This window comes from Oncorhynchus clarkii, chromosome 1 (assembly GCF_045791955.1).
Source record: "Oncorhynchus clarkii lewisi isolate Uvic-CL-2024 chromosome 1, UVic_Ocla_1.0, whole genome shotgun sequence".
Lineage (NCBI taxonomy): Eukaryota > Metazoa > Chordata > Actinopteri > Salmoniformes > Salmonidae > Oncorhynchus > Oncorhynchus clarkii.
In genome coordinates this window covers 88,877,350-88,897,787 of record NC_092147.1, presented here as the reverse complement: position 1 = coordinate 88,897,787, position 20,438 = coordinate 88,877,350, and the positions used below count along the sequence as shown (strand labels likewise).

Genomic DNA, 20,438 nt, shown 5'->3' with positions numbered 1-20,438 from the left:
TCAGAAATATGAGTGGATAAGATGATTTAAATACTGTACTGATGTTATGTAAGCCTTAAGAATCCTCCTGGACCGTTTTAGACAACTGAAATGTGAGATGATTTAAATACTGTACTGATGTTATGTAATCCTTAAGAATCCTCCTGGACCGTTTTAGACAACTGACACGTGAGACAAAAAAAAGCTCCTGCAGCATCTTCAATAGATCATACTGTAGATAAATAACTACACCGTTGGTTTAACACTTTTATGAGATGTAATTGAAAGCCTAAATGCAATATGGTTTTACCAGGGTGACAAATCAAACTAAGCAAAGCACGAAGTAACGGCCAACTCCTTCACAAGCATGAGGTGACATGCATGAGGTGACATGAGGAGACCGTTTAGATGTGTTTGAAAGCAAAATAATAGATCTATTTTTTTTTTAAATATAAAGAAAGCTGTTGATAAGGATTAATGCCACAAAAATTAAACTAAATTAAGTAAGATCATATTTGTATTACAATTGTAGTGTCATTACAGTATTTGAGTGGCAGCGTCATAATTATTGTCATAATGATATTATTATAATTATTGTTTTATTATGATCCATTTTTTTCTTCTTAAAACTGCATTGTTGGTTAAGAGCTTGTAAGTCAGCATTTCACTGTAAGGTCCTGTTGTATTTGGCGCATGTGACAAATAACATTTGATTTGATCTAATGAACGTCAATTCAGTGAAATTCAATTTAAAACCAACTATTGCATTAAAAAGTCATGTAATGGGAGTGTGGCGCTCCTGGGAGTTGGTGGCGCTAGTGAGACACAGAAACACAGAGGTCTCTCAGTCAATCCATGTCCTTTACCAGAGTGGTCCATAATTAACTTTTGCCTGGTTGTCAGTTTCAACCAGATATAAGCAGGCTGAGACCCCAGCATCCATAAGTCAGACACCTTCTTCCTCTGTGGTAAGACTCTCTCCACCTCTTCACATGTTTACATTTGCCAACATTTTGTGTGCTTAGAATCTTACATGTGTCTTGTTAGATTTTTAAAATACAATCAAGTGGCGTTGATTTAAAATGTTTTATTTATTTATTGTGCTTAAATTTAAATGTGTTTTCTATTCAAATCTGTAAATTTCATTTACGGTCAAAAGTGGTGCTCCTGCTGTTTAGAAATTGAGGGGTTGGTTTATAATGTAACTGGGTTTTCAGGGGTATTTATTTGAATTCTTGTCAGAATGTGTAGTTAAGTGAGATGTCACCAGGAAATGAAAGTTACCAGTTGCACCTGTAGTTTAATTGGACAAGGTTGTCATGATTGAGTTGAATGATGTTTTCTGGCCCTCCGGGGGCTAAATGATAATGCTTTAGACTTATTCACACCACCCTAATGTTTCCCAGGGTTCTCCAAGAAGTACAAATTCATCTGTAGAAGGGGAAAAAGAAGGTGAGACATAGTTTGAGTCTTCATAAGAAAAGTGACAAATGTTCTGTGAGAGAAACCCCTCACAACTAGGTTGATTGTGGAGGAAGCACCACAGAGTCAATCATGTTTCTTGTTTCGCCTCTTTCCTAGTGATCCGTCACCATGAGTACGGACGCGGAGATGCAAATCTACGGCAAGGCTGCCATATACCTCCGTAAGCCTGAGAAGGAGAGGATGGAGGCACAAACCGCACCCTTTGATTCAAAGAACGCCTGCTATGTCGCAGACACCAAGGAGCTTTACCTTAAGGGTTTGGTCACTGCCAGGGCTGAAGGAAAGTGTACTGTGACAGTCACGAATCCTAACGGCACTAAGGAGGTAAGCCTGATTTGAAAAGAATTGAAGATTGTGCAGACACTTTTTTCATTTTTATCATGCCAATTGTACAAATTAAATAAGTAAAACAATATTGATTGATTCATAAGCATTTCTTAGTTTTTTTTGGAGGCAGAATATAACCTTCAAACACATCCTTTTTATCGCTGCTAATTAAAATTGTAATAATAATATATTTAATAATAAACAATAAAATATATTTATATGTTAAATTAAGGTTAAAAAAAAAAGAAGAAAAAAAAAATATATGGCAGTTTTTTTTAAAATATATTTGTTTTTAAAAGCATTCAGTCCTGTCCAGTTTGATCTGTGTATAATCTAGATTTCTGACTGTTTCAGGAAGGAAAAGTCTTCAAAGAAGCAGATGTCTATGAGATGAACCCCCCTAAGTACGACAAGATTGAGGACATGGCCATGATGACCTACCTGAATGAAGCCTCTGTGTTGTATAACCTCAAAGAGCGTTATGCAGCATGGATGATCTATGTAAGAAACCTGTCTAAACATACACACACATACAGTACTACACATAAAGTCATGGTAGAAACCAAAACAGACCAAATACAGTAGACCTACATTACTATACCATAGTACACCCACATCCTCACATAAATCCAGGTAAACGTCAATCTGATTGTTCTAATCCCCTAATTGAATTTATTCTCGTTCATCCAGACCTACTCTGGGCTGTTCTGTGCCACGGTGAACCCCTACAAGTGGCTTCCTGTGTACGACATGGAGGTTGTTAACGCCTACAGAGGGAAGAAGAGGATGGAGGCTCCACCCCATATCTTCTCTGTCTCTGACAACGCCTTTCAGTTCATGCAGATTGGTATGAGCTCTAATGGAAGGATGGATGGATGGATGGAGGGAGGGAGGGAGGGAGGGATGGATGGATGGATGGAGGGAGGGAGGGAGGGAGGGAGGGAGGGAGGGAGGGAGGGAGGGAGGGATGGATGGATGGATGAATGGATGGATGGATGGACGGACGGACGGACGGACGGACGGATGGACGGATGGACGGATGTATGGATGGACGGATGGATAGAAGTTAAAATATGTTTTAGAGATGTATCTACTGTTTTCTATTCTACGTTAGAACAGTTTGCTGGTAATATCTGATTTCACTTGCCTTGAATGGAAAATGTTCCAAAATGAAATCCATGATGATGCTATGAATTCAATAATGTCCCCATAATGTTGCTTGAGTATAATAAACAATATGTTGTTTTGTTGCAGACCAGGAGAACCAGTCCGTCCTGATTACGTAAGTTGTTTACTAAAATCTCACTTGAGAAAATGTTTCTACTGCAATATGTTGTGTCACTTGGGTGTGATATATTACATTATGAATGGATTAGGCTAAGCATAGGAATGAGTCGATGAGTGGGGATATTTGTTAATTTATGTAGGAAAACAGTGTTTTTTACAATGTTATTTATTAGTGAAAGCCGATCTGACATTCAAACATGTGACTAAAACCCCTGTTTCTCTGTCATATTAACCAGCGGAGAATCCGGTGCAGGAAAGACTGTCAACACCAAGCGTGTCATCCAGTACTTTGCCACCATTGCAGTGTCTGGTGTCAAGAAGGAAGTAGACCCCACCAAAATGCAGGTATGTTCAGCTTCTGAGTGCCATTTTAATACATTTCAGTTTGGTGGGCTGTGTTCAAGCAATCGAGAATAACTAACTTTACCACTTAACCAGTTTCTGAGCAACTTGTGTTTGTCTCAATCAGGGGTCTCTTGAGGATCAGATCATTGCTGCTAACCCTCTGCTGGAGGCTTACGGTAATGCCAAGACTGTGAGGAACGACAACTCGTCTCGCTTCGTAAGTATGAAGGGCACACTGGGAAAGTGATCTAATATTGGACAAATGTATTTCACTATTTCCCTTCTGACATCAATAGATGTCCAACAAACTGTAACATTTAAAGGGGTCTATGAAAGTAAAATGTTAGATGTATTTAGTTAACCTCTTTCTAACCCCCATGCTCTACTTTAGGGTAAATTCATCAGGATTCACTTCCAAGGTAGCAAACTGGCTAAAGCTGACATTGAGACCTGTGAGTTGATTTTCATTGTTTCTCTATGATTTCCTAAATTCACACATATTCTTATTCGGAGAGCATATCATCATATCATATCATATTATCTCATATTCTCTCTCTCTCTCTCTCAGACCTGCTAGAGAAGTCCAGAGTGTCCTTCCAGCTTCCCGATGAGAGAGGTTACCACATCTTCTTCCAGATGATGACCAATCACAAACCTGACATTATTGGTGAGGCAAAGTAGAGATTCAGGGGGAATGTTTCCTACCTCCATTCTAATAAATACTATTACAATGAGTTAATCCATGGTAACAAGGCATCTAGATATGGGTGAGGTCTTTGGGAAATATCTATCAAGTAATGGACTGTGGTGCACTAGTCCACGAGTCTCAGTTGATAATATTTATTTTACACTACATCCTTGAGTCCTTCTACTGAGTAAAGGAGAGATACTGTAAAGGTAGGACAGTAGAATTCTAAGAGATTTAACTGACAAGACATCCTCTGTTGTCCATAGAAATGTCACTCATCACCACCAACCCCTACGACTTCCCCATGTGCAGTCAGGGTCAGATCACTGTGGCCAGCATCAACGACAAGGAAGAGCTGGATGCCACAGACGTGAGTCAAACAAAGGGTTCCTCATATTCTATATATGGAATGGGTAGGACCACCATACACACTGAATGCACTGTGCAATTCCAACCTGGTGGCTGCTGGGAATGTTCATGTATTTGGTTTTGTTTTATTCTGCCTTGTTGTTAGTTAGGCATGTGCCTCAGGGAACTCTTCATGCCTTCACACTTCACCTTGAGGCCCATACTGTACATGTAAGACATCAACAAGAGAGTGTCACTAAGTCCCTGTGGAACTGTGTCAAATAGAGGTTGACACGGGAGTGAAAATTCATTCATTTCCCATCTTGTCCTGTCAATGTTTTTTCCTGTGCTGTCCTGATCCAGCAACAGTTCCAAAACCCTTGAACTTTCCTGTCCCTTCGTGATAAAAAAAAAATCTCTCTTGTCCCGTCCAGTGCTCATTTTTGCGCAAAGAAATACAGTATGTAGGCTATTGTGTTTGTTTAGGAAGTATGCTAAATGATTTCAGTAATGCAATACGCGACTGTGATATGTGGTTGTCTTACCTATCTTAGTTAAGCGCACTGACTTGTAGGCCTAAATCGCCCTGGATAAGAACATATTCTAAACGACCTAAATGTAGATGGATTGAAACTGGAGGATGAGGACAGACCACAGTAACCTACAGCTGAGCACCGTCGTATATGAACATTTACAACACAATAACATTTACAACATGAACATAAAAAAATAAACCTGAGCGGGCATTACTGCATAAGTCAATAGAATTTTTATTTCACTCTTCACCTCATACGTTACGGGTTTAGTTAAATACACGAACAATCAGGCTTGACGATAAAGTTGTTGGGAGGAGAGCAGCTATGCTGCATCAGGCCGCTTGTCCCGCTCTGTTGTTGGTAGCGTATTTGATTACGTTACACCGGGAGGGTGAGCCGACAGAAGGGGAGGGGGTAATTACAATGTATTTCGTTTTTTTAAATGTTCTTTTAATGAAATACTCTACACATTATATATTTCCACCCCAAAACGATGTTTATAACCTTACATGTACTGCCAGCTCCTGTAGACTGTTTAGCCTCTCCGAACTTGATTCTAGAACTTCACTCCCATTCCTGCCAGAATCCCGGAGGACCCGCAAAAACCCGCGGGATTCCTGTTCCCGTGTCAATCTCTAGTCTAAAATTCCCTTTGTGCTGTCATCTACCAGTGTTGGTCAAGTGTAATCATGTGGATCTGAGAAGCCAGTCACATGTATCCATCCCATTTGTTCTGCTGAGAGCACATAACTGTAGTGTACTGTATGTGAGAAAACTACCGTTCAGTTCATCACTGTTGTACTCCCTGTCTAATGCCAGGATGCCATTACAATCCTGGGCTTCACCAATGATGAGAAAAATAGCATCTACAAGCTGACAGGAGCTGTACTGCACCATGGCAACATGAAATTCAAGCAGAAGCAGCGTGAGGAGCAGGCTGAGCCAGACAGCACAGAGGGTGAGTCCCACTCATAGATATACAACATGTAAAGCATTATAACCATTCCCAGTCCCAAACAAAGAAATACAAAATGTAAGACAGGCAGAGCCTCATCAATGTCTGGCAGGAGATCATTTATAGAGACCAATTCCAACCTCCATAAATGATTTAAAATTATGGTTGTGGGTTCAAATCAAAACCTAGACCCCAAAAAACTTGGCCGAACCCTTTTGTCAGTGTGACATCAGAAACAAGTGATCTTGTGTTTCTGAGTCTGTTGTTGTTGGTTCTCTCTCCAGTGGCTGATAAAATCGGCTACCTGCTGGGCCTGAACTCAGCTGAGATGCTGAAGGCTCTGTGCTACCCCAGAGTGAAGGTCGGCAATGAGTATGTGACCAAGGGACAGACCGTGCCTCAGGTAAGGCGGCCAAACACAGCTTCTACCATTTTCTGAGCACCATACATCTTTTGGTGATGAGTGAATTGCTTGTTTTGAATAGTGATGATGTTTTCCCCAAGCTCTTTTCACCTTGTCACTAGACATGGTCAATATCTCATGTATTCATTTGAGGTATTATCATTGCAGGTTAATAACTCAGTCTCGGCTCTGGCCAAGTCCATCTATGAGAGGATGTTCTTGTGGATGGTCATCCGTATCAACGAGATGTTGGACACCAAGAATCCAAGGCAGTTCTACATCGGTGTGCTCGACATTGCCGGGTTTGAGATCTTTGACGTGAGTCTGAGACCAGAACAAGACAATTAGTTGTGATTGAGAGGGATTACAGCCTTGTATGATGATGAAATTATCCCTTCTGAAATTCCATCAACAGTACAACAGCATGGAGCAGCTGTGCATCAACTTCACCAATGAGAAACTGCAACAGTTTTTCAACCACACCATGTTCGTCCTGGAACAAGAGGAGTACAAGAAGGAGGGAATCGTCTGGGCCTTCATTGACTTCGGCATGGACTTGGCTGCCTGCATTGAGCTTATTGAGAAGGTAAGCTGTCTGTCAGGATTATAATGGACCTCAACAGCAAAGCTCAAATGGAGATATTATCACATGGTACAACACATCTGACTGTTGAGAGCTCAATATGTTTCATATTGTGCCACTAAATGAAGATACTCTGATAGCGTATTTGCTAAAGGAATAAATGTGATCCTAAATGTAAATATCACTAATTTGATGTACATCTCTTTTTGTAAAGCCATTGGGCATCTTCTCCATCCTTGAAGAGGAGTGCATGTTCCCTAAGTCTTCAGACACTACCTTCAAGGACAAGCTGTACTCCCAGCATCTTGGCAAAACCAAGGCGTTTGAGAAGCCCAAGCCAGCCAAAGGCAAGGCAGAGGCCCACTTCTCCCTGGTGCACTATGCCGGCACTGTGGACTACAACATCACTGGCTGGCTGGAGAAGAACAAGGACCCCCTGAACGACTCAGTTCTTCAGCTGTACGGGAAGTCTTCAGTCAAACTGATGGCGACCCTGTATGTCGCTGCCCCACCTGAGGGTAAGACTAGCAGAACATCAAAAGACTTCATGAAGAACTAGTTACAAATCAGTCCCATTTTCTTTAAAGGCTCAGTCTGCAGTTGCTACATCCATTTGTGGACTTAAGATATGTACCCATTCATTCTTGAAGAACATCAGCTTAGTTCAGCTGTCGTACCCCATCAGAATCCGAAATATAAGCTTTTACTTGTATGCTTGTAAGCAAAGTAAAGGGAAACATGCACTTTACAGCCTCAAAACAGCCTCAAAACATGGTTAAAACTATCATTTATATCATGAGTGGTCAGTCCTTGAATAAATAGATCTGTTTATAAATTTGAGTGGTTACATTTCTCCAGACCATCTCGTTTTTTTTTATCGAAACAGGGGCAGGGAGCATGCTTTGTTATTGTTTCAACTGCTAATTGCTGCTTTAAATGTATCACAATTTGTCAGGGTGATTTAATGGGTTAATTTACTCATACAATAGGTGTTATTTTACACAATCTTATTGGCAGCATTTGCATTAAGATGCGTGTGAAGATAACCTGAGATCCCTCTCATTTATAATTATATTGAACTTTTCTCCATTATAACAGATACAACCAAGAAAGGAGGCAAGAAGAAGGGTGGTTCCATGCAGACTGTGTCCTCCCAGTTCAGGGTGAGCTTTTAAAATGTGGATATTCAGTCCTTCAAAACGTGTACTGATTATCAGAAATGATTTCTGAGAACATGGTTTGTAACCCTCTTACAGGAGAACTTACATAAGCTGATGACAAACTTGAGGAGCACTCATCCTCACTTTGTACGCTGCCTGATCCCCAACGAGTCAAAGACTCCAGGTACAATAGATGTTGAGTTAAATATGACATCTTGTCAGTACAGTATCAGTAACATTAACAAACCAGTCTTTAACCTGTTTATGAGTATTTAAAGAGACTTGGTTTGTGTTTCCAGGTCTGATGGAGAACTTCCTGGTTATCCACCAGCTCAGGTGTAATGGTGTTCTGGAGGGTATCAGGATCTGCAGGAAGGGCTTCCCCAGTAGAATCATCTATGCTGACTTCAAGCAGAGGTACACACACACACACACACACACACACACACACACACACACACACACACACACACACACACACACACACACACACAAACACACACACACACAAATATCTTCTCCAAGGGTTTTCCCAGCATCAGAATAGGCTTAACCAACCCATTACAACTTGACTCATGTTAAACATTTCTCCTGATTCAGGTACAAAGTACTGAATGCCAGTGTCATCCCCGAGGGCCAGTTCATGGACAACAAGAAGGCTTCTGAGAAGCTGCTTGGGTCCATTGATGTGAATCACGAGGACTACAAGTTTGGACACACCAAGGTCAGTCAACCCCCCCCAGCAAAAGATGCCAACTAAAACACAACTTCAATGATAATTTAAACTCTAACCATTGAATGTCTCTCCAGTTGATCTATCCATCTTGTAATTATTTCTTAAAAATGTGAAGAAACATTGTACACAATTCATTATCTTGTGCATTATGTCAGAATGGTATGTCTGCAGTTATCTATATCAGTGTACATTATTAATCTACAACTATACAATAACTTACAACTCATAAACAACCTATCTCATGGTTTGTTTGTAAGGATTACAATGTTTATGTTGTTCAAATCAATCTAGTGGTTTTGTTCCTCTCTTTGGATTCAACCTTTCTATCTGTTACCACCTGACTGGTTCCATAATTGACCATGTCAACCTGTGTCAGGTGTTCTTCAAAGCCGGTCTGCTGGGTGTCCTGGAGGAGATGAGAGATGAGAAGCTGGCCTCTCTGGTCGGCATGGTCCAGGCTCTCAGCCGTGGATTCCTCATGAGGAGAGAGTTCACCAAGATGATGGAGAGGAGGTGAGGAAGAGTAGACATCTTGGCAAACAATTTTTGTCAGCCTCCTGTATGTAATGTATAATGATTGTGTACTGAATATGCTGTGAGTTGTTCAGGATGAGAAGGTACATGATATAATATTCTATTAAAGCAGCAGTTTGGGATTTAGCAAGCAGTTCAATTGTTATTTAAATAAGTGATATTTACCCATTAATTCTGGAATAATATGAAATGCCTCGTGATCTTAACATCACCTGTCAGTTCTTGCATCTAGAGCGCCGTCTATACATTTAAGAGGGATTACATTTCCCTAGCCTCAGTCCTCAGCTGTATGCAAAAAGTGGTGGGGTCCCCATTTTGTTATTCTCGGAATCGCAGAATGTAGCTTTAAAGACGTCATCAAGTGACTTTATTTTTTACTTTTCCAGTTAAGGAATACTGGGAATGCCACTCCTTGAAGTTTGCAGTTGTATTTAAAAATAACTATTTCCTTCAAAACATATATTTTTACCCTTTAGTGTGTGTACTTTACTGTATTTATACTTTACTGTATTTATACTTTACTGTATTTATACTTGGGATATCGTTTTCCACAAGAAAAGTAAAAAACAAAAACAATGGAGGAGTTTACTTAGTTACAGTTCTATTTAAAATTAGAATATTGTTCAGTCATTTTATCATAATTTTCCTAACAATCTTTAAACATGTCACTCACCATGTCACTCACCATGTCACTCACCATGTCACTCACCACGTCACTCACCATGTCACTCACCATGTCACTCACCATGTCACTCTATCCTTTCTGTGGACCAGAGATTCTGTCTTCACCATCCAGTACAACATCCGTTCATTCATGAATGTGAAAACCTGGCCATGGATGAAGTTGTACTTCAAGATCAAGCCCCTGCTGCAGAGCGCTGAGACTGAGAAGGAGCTGGCCAACATGAAGGAGAACTATGAGAAGATGACGTCGGACTTGGCCAAGGCTCTGGCCAAGAAGAAGGAGTTGGAGGAGAAGATGGTGGCCATGGTGCAGGAGAAGAGTGACCTGGCGCTTCAAGTCGCATCTGTGAGTGAGCAACAACCCTCCTCAGAGCACATTTAGACACACAAGTACACAGACACTAACACAATCACTATGTGACTAACTCAAGAAATTGCCCATGGTATATTTAAAACATTTAAATTGATTTGCTCTCACTTATTTGACTAAATAAAGTCTATATTTTGATACACAAAGTGAAAACACCGTTTTTTTCTCCTGTTCTGTAACCAGGATTCAGAGAATCTGAACGATGCTGAGGAAAGGTGCGAGGGGCTCATCAAGAGCAAGATCCAGCTGGAGGCCAAACTCAAAGAGACGACTGAGAGGCTGGAGGATGAGGAGGAGATGAATGCTGAGTTGACTGCCAAGAAGAGGAAGCTGGAGGATGAGTGTTCTGAGCTGAAGAAGGACATTGATGACCTGGAGCTCACCTTGGCCAAAGTGGAGAAGGAGAAGCACGCCACTGAAAACAAGGTCTTGTAGACAGTCTAACCAAACAATAATCCAAAGAATCATCAACTCAAAACAGAAATGTAATTCAAGTCTTTTTGTGAGTGCAGTAAAAATTAAGACACAAAATAGTTGAATTTCAGTTGTGGTGTACTCCCCAAATTCATTACATGTTCTGCTCCCCCATCATTTATGATTTCCATTTAGTCCACTGGCATGGAGTACAGTGCCATCTAGTGTTGAATCTATAGTACAGTACTTGTTGACACATTTCTATTATCCATTTAACCACTTATGGTGAAGTGACCAAAAGCGAATTTTGTTGTGGCCGTTTTCAGGTTAAAAACCTGACAGAGGAGATGGCGTCTATGGATGAGAGTGTTGCCAAGCTGACCAAGGAGAAGAAAGCCCTCCAAGAGGCACACCAGCAGACACTGGATGACCTGCAGGCAGAGGAGGACAAAGTCAACACTCTGACCAAGGCCAAGACCAAGCTGGAACAGCAAGTGGACGACGTGAGTGGAGTTTGTCATTCTGGCCATGATATTATGCAAGATGATATAATCTACAGTTGTTTAGATTTGACCAACACATGTCTGTTTATATCTTGTAGCTTGAGGGTTCTCTGGAGCAAGAGAAGAAACTCCGTATGGACCTTGAGAGAGCCAAGAGAAAGCTGGAGGGAGATCTGAAACTGGCCCAGGAGTCCATAATGGACCTGGAGAATGACAAGCAGCAGTCTGATGAGAAAATCAAGAAGTAAACACAAATAAATGACTACAGTATTCCCTGCCTTCTTGATCAACATAATGGTTCTTCTTGGCTCATTCTTGTAATCATGAAATAGTCTTTGTATGTGATTCTTACAAGCAAAGTGAATGGTAGCTTAGGCTCCCTTTACACTGTCTAACCAAAACAAACTTTACAATCAATGTGTTTGTGTTTGTTAGGAAGGAGTTTGAGACCACCCAGCTCCTCAGCAAGATAGAGGATGAGCAGTCTCTGGGAGCTCAGCTGCAGAAGAAGATCAAGGAACTGCAGGTACAGTAGAGGATCTAAGCTCCAGTACAGGAAAATAACTGACATATTTCTTCTGGTAGCACACATTCTTCCTGGTGGATTCTGATGGCTCAGTAAGATGGAAGATGGTGCTTCTTGCTGGTGCTTCTAATCTATGAAAAGATGTTGCTTCTTACCGTTGTTAGGTTGGTTCCTGCATGGGACAATGTCTAATGAATATAGTAAATATGTTAGTGTAGCTGGCTATGTATAAACACATTTATGCTAAATATACAGTACATGCTAGTATTATGTAGTGAGGTTCAATTGTTTAAACTGTATTGTAGTGTTCATTCCCCCTGCTCCTGACCCTTTTTCTAGGCCCGTATTGAGGAGCTGGAGGAGGAAATTGAGGCTGAGCGTGCTGCCAGGGCCAAGGTTGAGAAGCAGAGGGCTGATCTCTCCAGGGAACTTGAGGAGATCAGTGAGAGACTGGAGGAAGCCGGAGGCGCCACTGCTGCTCAGATTGAGATGAACAAGAAGCGCGAGGCTGAGTTCCAGAAGCTGCGTCGTGATCTTGAAGAGTCCACCCTGCAGCATGAGGCCACAGCCGCCGCTCTGCGCAAGAAGCAGGCCGACAGTGTGGCTGAGCTCGGGGAGCAGATCGACAACCTGCAACGTGTCAAGCAGAAGCTGGAGAAGGAGAAGAGCGAGTACAAGATGGAGATTGATGACCTCTCCAGCAACATGGAGGCCGTCGCCAAGGCTAAGGTGAGTAGTGATGTTTTGGTCAAGCAGTGTTGAGGGTCAACTACATTACCATTCAATAAACTGAAGTTGACAGTCACATATGTTTCACTAACAGGGCAATCTGGAGAAGATGTGCCGTACTCTTGAGGACCAGCTGAGCGAGCTCAAGACTAAGAATGATGAGAATGCTCGCCAGGTCAACGACATCAGCGGACAGAGGGCCAGACTCCTTACAGAAAATGGTACCTTCAACAATGAACAACAAACCAATATAGTTCACCTCAGTAGTACACAATAACATGTGTCGGGGGCTGTAAATTCAGTCCACACAGTTTCTGCACTGCGATTCCTCAAAATAAAATGTCAATCTTCGAGAACAGAGTCCCCATAACAAGAGGTCCCTCTTTCCCTGCAGGTGAGTTTGGTCGCCAGCTGGAGGAGAAGGAAGCCCTGGTGTCTCAGCTGACCAGAGGCAAACAGGCCTTCACCCAGCAGGTGGAGGAGCTGAAGAGACTGATTGAGGAGGAGGTCAAGGTAAGGCATCCTAAATGGAAACCACCTTCCAGTTTAGAGCTTTATCTACACATAGACTGTTTCTACACCACCCTCAGAGACTTCTACTGTCATCTCTTTTACTCTCCCTCTCTAATCTCTCTTTGTCTTTCTTTCTCTCTCAGGCTAAAAACGCACTGGCCCATGGTGTCCAGTCTGCCCGCCATGACTGTGATCTCCTGAGAGAGCAGTTTGAGGAGGAGCAGGAGGCCAAGGCAGAGCTGCAGCGCGGCATGTCCAAGGCCAACAGTGAGGTGGCTCAGTGGAGGACTAAGTATGAAACTGATGCCATCCAACGCACAGAGGAGCTGGAGGAGGCCAAGTGAGTTGCTCTCAATAGTAAAGACTAAAATAAACGCTGTGGATGTTGAGGCTGGTTGGGGATCTGAGAAAATGTTACTTCAATATGTAGTGCAATATTTGTTTCACAACACGTTACTCACCATAACACCACCCGCTGTTGTCCAACAGGAAGAAGCTGGCCCAGCGTCTGCAGGAGGCTGAGGAGACCATTGAGGCGACCAACTCAAAGTGTGCCTCCCTGGAGAAGACCAAGCAGAGACTTCAGGGAGAGGTGGAGGACCTCATGATTGACGTTGAGAGAGCCAACGCCATGGCCGCCAACCTTGACAAGAAGCAGAGGAACTTCGACAAGGTGAACACTTATAAACCTCACTCTAGGGTGATATTTTCTGTCTGCTATTTGATCAGTTGTATTATAATTGTAGCATATTTCCGATTGAAAACTCTCTTTCAATGAGTTGTAATGAAAATCCCATGGATTTCCCCAGGTTCTGGCAGAGTGGAAGCAGAAGTATGAGGAGGGCCAGGCTGAGCTGGAAGGAGCTCAGAAGGAGGCTCGCTCAATGAGCACTGAACTCTTCAAGATGAAGAACTCCTACGAGGAGGCTCTGGATCATCTGGAGACTCTGAAGAGAGAGAACAAGAACCTGCAACGTGAGCATTTGACAGCAGTTATTCTTGCATGATGTTTGACCAGTGTTTGAAAATGGAATCGACTGGAATCATCAACATTATATCAAATTGCTATTACACAATCTCAGAATTTTTACATATATTTTAAAATATATATATTTTTGGAACTTGTAATTGGTATTCCTTTGAACAACCCAATGATGTGGGGTGGCAATTAGATTTGCAAGACAATGACTAATTATCTGTTATTATGATTCATTATAAACTTCAGTGCATTGGTGATATCCACTGAAAATCTCCCAAGTCTCAACAGCTTCTGTGTTTGTGTGTGCAGAGGAGATCTCTGACCTGACTGAGCAGATCGGAGAGACTGGCAAGAGCATCCATGAGCTGGAGAAGGCCAAGAAGACCGTGGAGACAGAGAAGTCTGAGATCCAGACCGCTCTGGAGGAGGCTGAGGTACAAACTACAGCTGTTTGATTGGAAAAGCAGTGTTACACTTGGCAATGCCAGCTACAATCCAATGCTCCCTTTTATTGGTGTTTATTGTAGTCATATATATGCAATTCCTTGTGTTTTGCACATCCAAACGTCCTGACCCTTCGCTAAGCTCCGCCCTAACGTTTGTGGGCAACCAATCCCTGTTCTCCAATGGATAGCAACTATCGTCGAGTCGGACACATCGAACAAGCTCTTGTTTCAAACACATGAAAACCAGTAGAAGAAGAAAACAGAAACAGAGTTTTCTTAAAATAAAACTCAAGTTTAATAATTGAACAGTGCACCAGGGGGACTTGCTACTTGAATCCTGAAATGCAGAGCCTATTGATGGAGTGAATCCGATATTATGCTTTTGTTGCATTGTTTGCTAGCTCACTTGGTTAGCTAGCTCTGTCTCATAGACCACCAAACGTTGCTAGCTAGCCATATAACTTATATGATCATGTACATTGGCTAGCTCACTTAGTCATGTTATGAATACATCTCCCATCTGCTTTAAACTTCAGGATACGATTTGAGACCACTAGTTAGTTCCAAAAGTAGTTATGGCTTTGACTGCATGCTGGCACTGAATTCAGAGCCATTCAGTGGCCACACTACAACAATGATTTGACCAGGATTCCCTTTGAAGCAGCTGTAATGACAGTCCAACACAACATACCTGAGGGGTAGTGTTTAATTTAATTGTGTATATAAAAACACAGTTTGAGATTATTGTAAGGGGTTTATTCCAGTGGTCTGAATGGGGAATTGGGCTTCCCAGGAAAATGTTGTCAGAGGTTGCAACAGTAACCAAGGGGGGCGGAGCTGAGTGAAGGATTGATTTGACTGACAGCTTCTCTTCGTTTAGGGCACACTGGAGCACGAGGAATCCAAGATTCTGCGTGTGCAGCTGGAGCTGAACCAGATCAAGGGTGAGGTGGACAGGAAGATCGCTGAGAAGGACGAGGAGATGGAGCAGATCAAGAGGAACAGCCAGAGGGTGGTTGACTCCATGCAGAGCACCCTGGACTCTGAGGTCAGGAGCAGGAATGACGCCCTGAGGGTGAAGAAGAAGATGGAGGGAGACCTGAATGAGATGGAGATTCAGCTGAGCCACGCCAACAGACAGGCCGCTGAGGCCCAGAAACAGCTGAGGAACGTCCAGGGACAGTTCAAGGTAAAGGGACTTGGACATCAGGGAGGGATTTGTTCGTGAATCAGTAGAAAATAATAGATCAGAGGAATGTAATAGACTGGACTAATATACTGTAGGAAGGTAGGGATTTTAGAGTAGACTAATATACTGTAGGAAGGTAGGGATTTTAGAGTAGACTAATATACTGTAGGAAGGTAGGGATTTTAGAGTAGACTAATATACTGTAGGAAGGTAGGGATATTAGAGTAGACTAATATACTGTAGGAAGGTTGGGATATTAGAGTAGACTAATACACTGTAGGAAGTTAGGGATATTAGAGTAGACTAATATACTGTAGGAAGGTTGGGATATTAGAGTAGACTAACATACTGTAGGGATATTAGAGTGAACTAATATACTGTAGGGATATTAGAGTGAACTAATATACTGTAAGGATATCCGGGACATTTTTACCAATGAACATGCCTATTACCCACTGGGGTGGCAGGTAGCCTAGTGGTTTGAGCGTTGGGCCAGTAACCAACAGGTTGCTGGATCTGTCATTCTGCCCCTGAGCAAGGCAGTTAACCCACTGTTCCCCTGAGCAAGGCAGTTAACCCACTGTTCCCCTGAGCAAGGCAGTTAACCCACTGTTCCCCTGAGCAAGGCAGTTAACCCACTGTTCCCCTGAGCAAGGCAGTTAACCCACTGTTCCCCGGGCGCCGATGACGTGGATGTCGATTAAGGCAGACCCTGCACCTCTCTGATTCAGAGGGTTAAATGCAGAAGACACATTTCAGTTGAAGGCATTCAGTTGTACAACTGACTAGTTATCCCCCTTTCCCCCTTATTACCAATCCTTTCGCCCCTACTTCCACAAGTCTAATGATACTATGTAATTGTGAACCCCAGGATGCCCAATTGCACCTTGATGATGCCGTCCGCGCCGCAGAGGATATGAAGGAGCAGGCAGCCATGGTGGAGCGCAGAAACGGTCTGATGGTGGCTGAAATCGAGGAGCTGAGAGTTGCTCTGGAACAGACAGAGAGAGGCCGCAAAGTGGCTGAGACTGAGCTGGTGGACGCCAGCGAGCGTGTCGGACTGCTGCACTCCCAGGTACGGGTCAAAAGCCATTTCTAATGAAACTCAACCAAGCATACCGTTTACATTTCCATGATTTCAGCCTTGTGACTTTCTCTTTCTCAGACTTGTAAGTTCTCTTGAGAGTCAAACAAATCGTCTTGTTTCCTCCTTCAGAACACCAGCCTTGCGAACACCAAGAAGAAGCTGGAGACTGACCTGGTTCAGGTGCAGGGAGAGGTGGACGACATTGTCCAGGAGGCCAGGAATGCAGAGGAGAAGGCCAAGAAGGCCATCACTGACGTGAGTCCTTGAATTACATCAACTTGATTTGTCCCCAAGGGCCAGCAGTCGCTGGGCTGGTTTAACCACACCAAAGATCCCAAAGGAGCTTTATGATTGGTGCCAGTTGGTGCATAAATTAAACTAACTACCATTCCAGGCGGCCATGATGGCCGAGGAGCTGAAGAAGGAGCAGGACACCAGCTCTCACCTGGAGAGAATGAAGAAGAACCTGGAGGTCACAGTCAAGGACCTGCAGCACCGTCTGGATGAGGCTGAGAATCTGGCCATGAAGGGAGGCAAGAAGCAGCTCCAGAAACTGGAGTCCAGGGTGAGTTAACAGCAGGGTGGATTGAAAAACAGATTGCTGGAAATGTATTTGATCATATGAAAATGAACAGGGGTATTGTGTAATGGCTTTTTCTCTCAATCACCCACCTACATCATGAAAAGTAGCTGTTTTCATTATAGACCCCTTTAATTAAAATCGTAAAAGTACATAGGAGCAGACAACACTTCTTGACCAGTGGAAGAAAATTCCTCTGTTTTACAAACATTTGTTACGTCTGATTTCACCACCTCACATAAATGCCGACGTTTATTTCTTCCACAAAGGTGCGTGAGCTCGAGACTGAGGTGGAGGCCGAGCAGAGAAGAGGTGTAGACGCGGTCAAGGGAGTCCGCAAGTATGAGCGCAGAGTCAAGGAGCTCACTTACCAGGTAAGAGAAAGTGTATTCTTCACACACTAAAGCACTCTGGTTTGTGTGTTAAACTATGGACTATTGATTCTTGTAACTTCTCCCACAGACTGAGGAGGATAAGAAGAACGTTGCCAGACTTCAGGACCTGGTAGATAAGCTGCAGATGAAAGTGAAGGCCTACAAGAGGCAGGCTGAGGAAGCGGTGAGTCACAGACTTAGTCAAATCCTCTGAAAGGTTACATTCCCTAGTAGACATTACAAAACATTTAGTGAGATTAGTTGAAGTGTTGTTACTGCACAACGTCAACATTGACTCAGTTGATAGTGCAAGTAATTTCTGAAGAAATGTGTAACATTTTAAAGTAGAGAGGGTTGAATATTATTTAGCTTTGTGCCGGGGGCTGGTCTGGTGGTGGTGCTGACTCTCCTGGATCACATGACCCTGGAAGCAGCAGATTGATCCTCTGTTCCACCACTCACTTTCTCTTCTGTATCATCTATCTCCCTATATATACTGTACAATGCTATCCTAAATCTTTTTAAAATACCTTTAAAATAATTATATGAATAAAAATAATATGAAGCTTCAAGCTTTCAATACTGATGTTATGCTCTCCTCTCTTTTCCTCACCCAGGAGGAAGCATCCAACCAGCACATGTCTAAGTTCCGGAAGGTTCAGAATGAGCTGGAAGAGGCTGAGGAGCGTGCTGACATCGCTGAGACTCAGGTCAACAAGCTCAGAGCCAAGACCCGTGACTCTGGAAAGGTACAGAACTGCTGCTAAACCTACACCTGACTTCACAGTAGACAATTCTGACATTTTACACTCACTCAAATGTATTTTAGATTTCTGAGAAACACATTTCAGGACAGGGTAAATAAAATAACTAATTTAGTTGGTACAAGGTGTTTACTGAGTCTTAAATGCTTGAGCCATTCTGTTATTACCAAGTGTTGATATAATTATCATGTTCATTATTAATACTGATCCATTCTGTTATTACCAAGTGTTGATATAATGATCATGTTCATTATTAATACTGATCCATTCTGTTATTACCAAGTGTTGATATATTTATCATGTTCATTATTAATACTGATCCATTCTGTTATTACCAAGTGTTGATATAATTATCATGTTCATTATTAATACTGATCCATTCTGTTATTTCTTTCTTCTTACAGGGAAAAGAAGCTGAATAAACAAGACCAAAGTCTTATCAATTTCCTGTGTTTCATAAAATATGATTTTCATGGTGAAAAGTTGAGCAATGATTAAAAACATGTCGGCCTACATACACTTCCTTTGTGACTGTGGACTTATTTGTCAGAAAACAGCTTTTTTTCATACCATAAAAATACTGTACTTTAACTAAAGGAGCAATCTGGGGTTTAAGCAACATCAAAGAGGACCCCCCAACAAAGAGGTCACTTGTTTTGGTAACCAGCTGAGGGATGAGGATGGAGAAATGTAACTACACAATTCATACACTAAGCTATTATAATCATCCATGATAGTCTTAACCCTTTACACTCAGGGGAAGTGGCCTGTATGAACATGCCCAAATTGAAATGTCTCCATAAGAAACAAATAGGAGAAGCAAGATGGTAACATAAACATGGCAATTGAGAGAGAACACTTTGGTGATTGGGCCGGAAATTCTCAGAACAAAGTTCTCAGGATACAACGTTTTTTTCATTTGAATTTTGTCCCAGATAATGCGCACAATAATCTAATGTGGCCAGACGACGTGAAAACAAATGGTACTCGATTATCTGACCAAATTACACAAGATTTTAGTCCTGGGTTATCCGAGATTATACGCATATATACATGAAAAAAGTAAAGAAACCATGATATTGATTTATCATTAACCAATTTCCACCCCCCCCCCCCAAAATAAATGCAGATATATACAACCATAATGATTAGTGTTCCCTCGTCCCCTCTAGTGGTGAAATTACGATAATTCACATGACAAACACGATAGACATTATAAACACGGTCATCACATTATAAAACATGGTACCAGACATTATAAACATGGTACCAGACATTATAAACACGGTACCAGACATTATAAACATGGTACCAGACATTATAAACATGGTACCAGACATTATAAACATGGTACCAGACATTATAAACATGGTACCAGACATTATAAACACAGTACCAGACATTATAAACATGGTAATTCACATTATAAACATGGTACCAGACATTATAAACATGGTACCAGACATTATAAACATGGTACCAGACATTATAAACATGGTACCAGACATTATAAACACAGTACCAGACATTATAAACACAGTACCAGACATTATAAACACAGTACCAGACATTGTAAACATGGTACCAGACATTATAAGTCATAGACTGTTTTCTCTGCTACCGTCCGCCAAGCGGTACCAGACATTATAAACACAGTACCAGACATTATAAGTCATAGACTGTTCTCTCTGCTACCGCCCGCCAAGCGGTACCAGACATTATAAACACAGTACCAGACATTATAAGTCATAGACTGTTCTCTCTGCTACCGCCCGCCAAGCGGTACCAGACATTATAAACACAGTACCAGACATTATAAGTCATAGACTGTTCTCTCTGCTACCGTCCGCCGAGCGGTACCAGACATTATAAACATGGTACCAGACATTATAAACATGGTACCAGACATTATAA

General features: G+C 42.1%; 1 protein-coding gene across 1 annotated transcript; it reads left to right on the top strand.

Moving 5' to 3' along the window:
- Positions 1 to 918: 918 nt before the first annotated feature.
- Positions 919 to 19,043, top strand: LOC139413820 (myosin heavy chain, fast skeletal muscle-like). Its single transcript, XM_071161610.1, has 41 exons — positions 919 to 947; positions 1,386 to 1,431; positions 1,561 to 1,788; positions 2,146 to 2,292; positions 2,482 to 2,638; positions 3,046 to 3,073; positions 3,315 to 3,423; positions 3,548 to 3,640; positions 3,815 to 3,875; positions 3,992 to 4,090; positions 4,378 to 4,481; positions 5,815 to 5,953; positions 6,235 to 6,353; positions 6,522 to 6,671; positions 6,769 to 6,939; positions 7,151 to 7,454; positions 8,035 to 8,099; positions 8,193 to 8,280; positions 8,396 to 8,513; positions 8,697 to 8,820; positions 9,209 to 9,345; positions 10,141 to 10,396; positions 10,604 to 10,846; positions 11,161 to 11,337; positions 11,436 to 11,581; positions 11,773 to 11,863; positions 12,203 to 12,592; positions 12,687 to 12,813; positions 12,987 to 13,105; positions 13,249 to 13,445; positions 13,595 to 13,778; positions 13,915 to 14,080; positions 14,394 to 14,518; positions 15,411 to 15,719; positions 16,591 to 16,794; positions 16,936 to 17,061; positions 17,201 to 17,371; positions 17,656 to 17,760; positions 17,849 to 17,944; positions 18,378 to 18,509; positions 18,929 to 19,043. Exons 3-41 carry the CDS (start codon positions 1,573 to 1,575, stop codon positions 18,944 to 18,946), a joined length of 5,811 nt encoding a protein of 1,936 aa, XP_071017711.1. The 5' UTR covers positions 919 to 947; positions 1,386 to 1,431; positions 1,561 to 1,572; the 3' UTR covers positions 18,947 to 19,043.
- The last annotated feature ends 1,395 nt before the right edge of the window (positions 19,044 to 20,438 follow it).

Coding starts and splice junctions, on each gene's coding strand:
- LOC139413820 (XM_071161610.1), top strand. CDS start 1,573: ATGAGTACGGACGCGGAGATGCAAATCTACGGCAAGGCTGCCATATAC. Junction 12,814..12,986: donor CAGACTCCTTACAGAAAATG/GTACCTTCAACA, acceptor CTTTCCCTGCAG/GTGAGTTTGGTCGCCAGCTG. Junction 17,945..18,377: donor AGAGGCAGGCTGAGGAAGCG/GTGAGTCACAGA, acceptor TTCCTCACCCAG/GAGGAAGCATCCAACCAGCA.